We start from the raw sequence: 8725 nt of genomic DNA on the forward strand, positions 1-8725 counted from the left end.
ACTCTGTAGATTTTTCAAGTACCTATATACACGTGTAACTTTTAAACATCCACCAAATTCTTGGCCAAGAGGAAAAAAAAAATCAACCAGTAATTGTCAAAACAGTGAGAATCTTAATACATTTACTGTTGATATCCATGTTCAAATTACTGTAATGTTGCTGTGCTGAAGATGGAGCTAATGCTGAAAATATTGTCATTGATCTGCTGGCCAAATATACGTGCACTCACAAGTTGAGTTACTTCTGCCTTCTATCTTCCACTTTTTTCCCCCCCTTTCTTTCTACCACGGTCTACTTACCCAATACATGTTTACTTGAGCAGCCTGTTTTTCATAGTCATTCTTCACTTTCCTGATCTGGACTGAGCTTTAATCTTCTCCCAGAGCCTTATCTATCTAGGGAACCATAAACATAACTCAGGCCTTCAATAAACACAAACCAGACAACATAAAACAGGCCTTTAGTTTAGAATAATGTAAAAAATGTACTTAATGTTGGTCATATTACTTTGCTGTTTAAATCTGCTCTGAAACATATTTACTCTCACATATGACTTATGATTATGCCTGTACCCTTACTGTGCTACTTGCTGATGCAGCACCTGATCACCCTGGGTGGGGTCTAGATGTGGTTACTCCTTACAAGTTAAGCTTGGGACACTGTATTTTCCTTTTAGAGAGAAATATTTTGGAGAATACCAAACTCCCAGTTAACTAGAGGAAACACAAATAATTTTTTTCCCCTGAAATTTAAAACTGTATCAAATTAAAACTGTCAGTCAGTGTATAGCTACCAAATTGTCTCAGGACGTGTGATTACATTTATCTTAAAGTAACATTTTCTTCTCACTGGATATTAATGCATATGCAAATTAAAACATCTTAAGCTTACATACAGTTTACATACAGCTTTTGAATGAAAGGTCTCTAGAAAAATGGAGTCAGAAGTCAAGACCAGCCATTTGGTAGTTCAGTGTCACATGGCATCTGGAGACATCGGACACTGAGAAATGCAGTTTCTTAAGATACCTTTTGTCAGCTCTAATGCAAAGTTTATCTAATCTATCATCACTCCCCCTTACTGGCCCAGCCTTTTGTATCACTCAGACTCTCAACAGTAATTTCAGGCAGTTTTCCAAGGCTTTTAAATTTACCTCTATTTGCAAAGAGATGAATGGAAAAAATGAATCAGCTCAGGAAATGCTATAAAAGTAGCCATAACATTCCAGCCCGTAACAGAGTCCACAACTGGAAAGTGCTTGCCTGCAGCACAATTGCAAATGAAGTAAACATATGCCTTACAACACACTGCAAGCTTAATTTGTTGTACAGGACTTACTTGTCATGGAATAGATAAAACATGTATTTCAAAGACAATAATAAAACATCTTCTATCCCATGAATGACAGATTTTAATAATAAAATGCAGTCTACTGCTAGGACCTTATCTATTGTGTGTGAAGCATCAAGCAGATTTTAAATGAGGGAAGTGTGTTGCAAAGATGCCAGCTAATAATGCAAGATACTGGATCCTGAGAACACTGGATATTACAAAACTCACAAATACAGGAACACGTGTATTATGTAGGGTCGAAAACCCCTAGATCATATAACCAATCCAAACACCTCAACAAATTCATAGATCTATTTTTTTCACTAATTTATTTTGGCTATTAGTAAATATGAAACACCAGTTTTATAGCCTTCTTGACAGAGAAGGAGCTTGTTTTTTAAAAAAATTTCAAAGTACCTCCTAAGACAAGTTGGCATATTTGGACTTAAACAAAATGTTAGAACTGTCTGAGAAAAGTACTTATTGTCCAAATATGTATCTGACTAACCTGACAGAAGGTAGGAGGATATCCAAAGAGGCACCATGAACTGCTTAAGTCACTAAGCCACCTCTCCTTTCCTCAGTAGGTATTCAGAGATCTTAACAAGCTAAATGAATAAGTAAAAAATACAGATACGTATGCAGCACAAATACTGGAAAAAGTTTCCAAACATCTACCAAGAAAGCTGACAAGCTAACTACTTGAAGCAAAAACACTTAATACATCAACATTATAGAAGCAACAATCTTATGAAATAAAGTCAAGAACTTCACATAGTAATAGTGCCAAAGTTTTCAGATACACACAGGTGAAACTTTATTGTTCTTTAGCAAACACATTATTAGAAAAAAATAAAATTCAAAAGTTGCCTTTTTCCATAATGATTACAGAAAAAATACAATGTTTTCTATCCTTAGACAAATCGTATTTGCAAAATGTAACAATCTTCCCATACAACTTCAGTCTATTATTAAAGACGTCTTTCTAATCGTACTTCAGTTTGTAAATAAATTGCAAATCACAAACATTAAGTTCGTATTTCACAGCAAAAAACCATTATTTGAATTTGAACTTCTGCAAAAACTTTCTGCAAGATTCACAGTCTCTGCAAAAACTACACCTCATTCAATAAAGTCTGAAAGAGTGTGTGTGGTCTTTTTATATTGCACTAACTTTTCTTGACACACCTGCCCAAACCTGTCATTCAGATGCCATCAACTGGTTCACAGCTAACATCACAAAGACTAAGAACAGCAGAAACTTTAGAATGAACCAAAAACATAAAAGCTGAATGCCCACTATTGTGTGTAATGTGAAAAAGAGAAGGTGAAACATCTTTTTCACAATGAGTATGTGAAACCTTTTAGAACAGCGGCAGCTTTTGGCAGAAAGTAGGCCCTTTTCCTTCCCCTTCTCTGCCACACTTGGTTTTTGGTTTGCATAGAAAAGGGAATGTTTTGTCTGATTTTGATAGACTCTAATTTTTTGGTTTAGCTATCATACAGAAAAAAAACACATTAGAAATCACAAACTACAGTTTGTGTGCTTTATGATAAATTCACATGTTAAATATTTCACTTTCAGATACCACCTTTTTTTTGTTCAGGACAGATAAAATGACTTTCCATTTCCTTTTGACATGTAACATATCCACTTGTTTCTTTTAATTGCATCCCCAAGTTCTAATTTTCTGTATTCTTCTTTTAGTCTGCCTCCATATTTTCAAGTATTCTTGTTTAGACACTGCAGCCTCCTCCTTACTGCACACCTTCAGGCAGCTGACTGTTAAGTACCCAATAGCGTTTATCCTATCCCCTTAGGCAACTCAAATTTGCTTTTAAAGACTGCCACAACAGTTTCTCCAAGACAGCATAAGCATGCTTATTATTCACCCAAGGAACAAAACTTGAATCTCGATGGAAACAAGTTTCCTGGGAACAGATGCACAGCTATGAAACAACCGATCAGGTTTCCATCTCAGTCTCTGTGGTGTCAGTCCTTGCAGCAGTTTTAGCATCCGATGGAGTCTCTTCATCTAGGTTCTGAATATCAGACAAATCAATAGCAGGCAGTGGTGCTCTCCAGTACAGAAATGAGTTATATTGACAGAATTCTTCCTCTTGCTTTGAAAAGAGACAAATAAACAAAAAGTTAACAAAACATTAATGTGTATCCCAGCAGCAGAAAATAATAAAAAGAAACTTTTTATATACGAGAAATTGAAACAAAGAAGAATTACTCAGCTGTTACATATTAACACTTACTTTAATGATTTTTAACTAGATCATTATTTACTTTTGCCTTTCCTAATATCCTTGCAAAGAATTACTAATAACTTCCTTAATTCCACTAATTTCTCCAACTTACAACTTTTGCACAGAAAAATAGTGTAAAACTTGTGCAATTATTGGACTTTGCATACAAAAACTGCTCTCTGCTTTTTCTTCTCATAACAATATACAAATTTCATGCATATTTAGAAACTGGCATTCAGAAGACTATATTTAGCTACTTAATAACAACTCAGAGGGATGATACTGCCAGGATAAAAAAACCATTTTGCAGTGTTTAAACCACATTCTGTTTCTTCTTTTCTGTATCCAAATTTTGTATTCAAGAGAGGAAAGCTTGAGAATGACAGAGTATTCTGAGTTGGAAGGGTCCCACAAGGATCAGCAAGGCCAGCTCTTAAGTGAATCGCCCATATGGAGATCAAACCCACAATCTTGACATTATGAGCACAATGCTCCAACCTATCTAACTAGATCATATCTCAAAAAACCTTGGAGAAACATGTACTCATCCACTAATTTAATACGGCATCACGATTTTTTTTAAAATGTCCACAAGAAAACACAGCGCCTGTTTATAACCATGTCACAGTTACGAACAGTGGCCACTCCGTGCTCTTTCTATGGACATGATAGACCTAGGAAGAGGAATGACCTAAGTCATTGCTTACGTCATGAGCATGTGTTTTCTTGTGGTATATAAAAACAGTGAATGCTGCCACAAACCTAAAATAGTGCATTTACATGTTATATTGGGTTTGCATTTTTCCTAATATACAATTTGAATTTTTAAGTATTTTACTGTCTCAGCTGTAACAGATGCTGAATAGAAGTATTTTTAACAAATAAACTGGTATAATGGTTTCAGTATTTCTCAGAGACCAATGTGCAGTGTGCAAAGGGTGAAGGCACCACCACAATCCACACTGTGACTAAAATCAACTTCTCTGGGCCTCTACAGTGTGGCTCTTGAAAAAATTAATGACTTGTCTGTCGGTTTTGCAACAGAATAAAAAAAAAATAGTAGTGAGTATCATCCCTACACCTTCTCAAATACTGAAAAATTGTGCTTCCCCCAGCTCCCATAAGAGAGAAGTACATAAAATCACCATACTTCCCATTTAAAGAATACATTTTTCTATTTGTTACCACACAGATCACTCCTGAACTACAATCTGTTGCACTAAGCAACCTCTTTCTACTGCAAAAGCCCTGCATGATTTAAGTAATTTACAATATTTTAATTTAATATTATACATTATATAATTGCATATTTAATTTAAATAATTAATAATTAAGAGAGGACAAAAGGTGTAGACATTTCATAGCAGTAAGAGGGTTCCTTGCCTGTAGAATACTACTAATGTGAATTTCCTCACTGGCAAAGATTGTCTTCAGAAAATACTGAAGAACAAAAGTTCCATTAACTGAGACCAAAACCAATTAACTGACACCGTGACACAGGAAAAAAAGATTGATTATACTGAAATTGGAAGAAAGCCAAACCAAAAGTAGTTGCCCATTCTTGTAAACTGGAAATTTTGTACTGCACTGCATTAACAACTATTGACAAGTGTGGGAGGGATGATTTTCCAGTCTGTATTTCAGCCTAGGCAGCATCACTCACACAGAACTGTGCAGGGCAGGTGGCAAACAAATTCTTTGAAAAAAATCTCAGGCACTGGAGTTTCAGAAACTGTCAATTAGTTCAACAAATTCTCCCCTGCATAATTTGAACTCCTCTGACATTTTAGTAAGTTTTTGCTCACACTGAGAGCTAAGCAGTCAAAATCAGAATCCTGTGCCAGATCCTTTGTATGCATAAAGCAAATGACAGCACCCTCATTTCAAAAGGATTAGAGTCTAAGAGTTCATAAACACATACGCAGTTTTGGACTAAAGACTACAAGCATAATTAATCTCAAGAGTTTTCAAGTTTACAGATCAGCAATACTTCAGTGTGAAAATGAAAAAAAGCATCAAGTACAAAAGACAGGCACAAACGCTAAACATTTGTACCTAAAAGGCAAAATAAACTACCAAATATTCACCTTCAGCTAAGTATGTTTCCATATAGGTTTTGAGTAGAAATTCTGTCAAGGTAGGCAATAAACAGCAAGATCAGAGACACAAAAGCCCAGTTTCTATAGACTAAGTTGCTTAATTTTTAGGGATTTCATTTTCCAACTCTAGTTGCAAAACTGTACTTGGAAATAAAATCAAAATAATCTTTCTTCTCTGTGCAACCGTAATCCAATGCCTTAAAGTTTAACAAAAACAGTGAGAAATTAACACTATCCTGATCATACTTATTAATGTATTGAAATATACAAGTCACAAACAGCAAAGAATAGTACCAACCTAGGCACTGTATTTTCAGAAAGGTGTAAAAATCATCATCAGAAATATCATTATGAAAGATTTAAAATATACAGGTAGGACACACAAAAACTGGAAGAAATACCTCTAGCCTGAGGTGTTAACCAAGCTTTATTTTAAAACTAATATATTCTTTATACAATACTGTACTTAGGGAAACAACCTGTTAAAAATACTCACCTAGAAAAACATTGTATATCAAGAACTAATCTTTATTGTGTGGCAATTCAAGGGGCTTGTGGTCTTCCTACCGCTGCTAAAGCTTACAAAATTATGCCGAACAACACCAAGAGTATGTAAAAAGTTCAGCATTATATTTGTGATGGGTGTCAAACTGTTCTGCAGAGGTTTGTTCAATTTGTTTAATTACTATGCTTACAAACACACGTGTTCTCTCTTTGAAAATGAAAGAGATGCTTGTGTTTTAAATGGCTGTATAATAGTCATAGGACATAGAATTTTCGTGAATTTTTTTGCCTTAATTTTACCATCCATCACCAATAAAACCCACTAATCAAGTAAACACAAAAAGGCAGAGCTTGAAAAAGAAAAGCCACTATTTTCTTTACAGATCATAAATGGGTGTTATACTATGAAAGGCCTCAAACTCTCAAAATTGTAGTCTACAACTGCAGTTCAAAGCCCATCTAACCTGATCAGACTTTCTGTCACTTCTGTATCACTGAATCTAATACTTTGGTCTTACTTAAAAGATCCAGGTGGAAGGCAAAGTGAGTTTAACATGCACCAAACTTCTAAGCAGGTGTGAAATTTGATCAAGCTTTCTTCTGGTTGTGTGGTATTTTCTTTGGTTTTTTAATTAAATTTTCTTAGCACCGCATTTTTTTTCCTGAGCTACGGTGTAAAATGCAGTCAAGGCCAGGAAGAAAAACGTGTATTATTCAAAGTTAACCAGGAAAGTAGTTTCAACATACTGTGATCACTACGACACTGACGCTCTTCCTCTGATCACCGCCTCCGCTAAACGTTTTCGTTAAAGGACAGCTCTGGAATTGCTATTAAATGTCAAACCACGAAGTTTAGGAAGCTGACGCTGTAGTGAGCCCAACCCTCACACAACAGAGGCGCCACCAGAATAACCTCTGCAAGTTTCCACCGCACTGCTGGGTACGGATGAAGCTGAGCATAACCTCAGGTAAGGTGGAAAGGTTGTTTCCCATTCCTTTCATGGCCCGGAGCAGGGGAGGGACCGGTAAACCTGGATGATACTCTCTTGCTTCGAGGAAGACAAAAAGAAAAGGTCCTTTAAGAGGCCCGCGGCCAGGAGGCGCAGATGGGGCTGGGAGGCAGAGCGCTGCGCCCCGCCTGGCGGAAGCCCGCCAGCACCCCCGGCGGACACCAGAGTCCCGCAGACACGCCTCAGCCGCTACCGGCACCGCCCCGTCACTTCCCTCCCCGCGGACGAGGGACCCGGGCCCATCCCGCTCAGTTACCTCGGCGGCAGCGGCGGCCCGCTCCTTGGCCCGGCCGTCCGCGCGTGCCTCCGCCGCCGGCGCGTCCTGGGGCGCCGCGGTCCCGCCGCGCCGCCGCCGCCCGCCGCCCGCGTCCCCCGGCTGGGCGCGGGGCCCGCCGGCCCCGAGCCGCTTTCCCGGCGGCGCCTCCGCCTCCTCCAGCGGCCGCTTCGGCGCGGCCGGGCCCGCGCGCGCCGGCTCTGCCCGGGGGCGCCGCTCGCCCGCGCGGGGCAGCGACGGCTCGCGCAGGAGCCGCTTCACGGGCACGTGACACATTAAGGGCTCCGCGCGCCGCTTGGCCATGAGGGGCCGCGCGCCGGCGGCTCCGCGGGGTTCGCGTCTCCTCCCCCCGCGCATGCGCGGTGGGCGCGTGCTGCAGCGCGCATGAGCACCACTCTCGGCGCCACCGCCGGGGGGCGGGGCTGCCTGCCGCACTGCCTGACGGGAGGAGCGGGCGGGAAGAGCCCCGGCGGGCACAGCCTCGCCCGGCAATAAGGGATGGAGTGGGAAGAGCCCCGGCGGGCACAGCCTCGCCCGGCAATAAGGGATGGAGCGGCAAGAGCCCCGGCGGGCACAGCCCGGCAATAAGGGATGGAGCGGAAAGAGCCCCGGCGGGCACAGCCCGGCAATAAGGGATGGAGCGGGAGGAGCCCCGGCGGGCACAGCCCGGCAATAAGGGGTGGAGTGGGAAGAGCCCCGGCGGGCACAGCCTCGCCCGGCAATAAGGGATGGAGCGGGAAGAGCCCCGGCGGGCACAGCCCGGCAATAAGGGATGGAGTGGGAAGAGCCCCGGCGGGCACAGCCCGGCAATAAGGGATGGAGCGGGAGGAGCCCCGGCGGGCACAGCCCGGCAATAAGGGATGGAGCGGGAGGAGCCCCGGCGGGCACAGCCCGGCAATAAGGGATGGAGCGGGAGGAGCCCCGGCGGGCACAGCCCGGCAATAAGGGATGGAGCGGGAGGAGCCCCGGCGGGCACAGCCCGGCAATAAGGGATGGAGAGGGAAGAGCCCCGGCGGGCACAGCCTCGCCCGGCAATAAGGGATGGAGTGGGAAGAGCCCCGGCGGGCACAGCCCGGCAATAAGGGATGGAGCGGGAGGAGCCCCGGCGGGCACAGCCCGGCAATAAGGGATGGAGAGGGAAGAGCCCCGGCGGGCACAGCCTCGCCCGGCAATAAGGGATGGAGCGGGAAGAGCCCCGGCGGGCACAGCCTCGCCCGGCAGTAAAGGACAGAGCCAAACACTCGAGACA

At 42.3% G+C, this 8725-nt stretch overlaps 1 protein-coding gene across 1 annotated transcript; it reads right to left on the reverse strand.

Moving 5' to 3' along the window:
• Positions 1-1672: 1672 nt before the first annotated feature.
• Positions 1673-7833, reverse strand: CZH9orf40 (chromosome Z C9orf40 homolog). The gene is made up of 2 exons (XM_069002143.1): positions 7459-7833; positions 1673-3457 (listed from the first exon to the last, which is right to left on the reverse strand). Exons 1-2 carry the CDS (start codon positions 7831-7833, stop codon positions 3299-3301), a joined length of 534 nt encoding a protein of 177 aa, XP_068858244.1. The 3' UTR covers positions 1673-3298.
• Between the last annotated feature and the right edge of the window lie 892 nt (positions 7834-8725).

This window comes from Aphelocoma coerulescens, assembly GCF_041296385.1.
Source record: "Aphelocoma coerulescens isolate FSJ_1873_10779 chromosome Z unlocalized genomic scaffold, UR_Acoe_1.0 ChrZ, whole genome shotgun sequence".
NCBI classification, from domain to species: domain Eukaryota; kingdom Metazoa; phylum Chordata; class Aves; order Passeriformes; family Corvidae; genus Aphelocoma; species Aphelocoma coerulescens.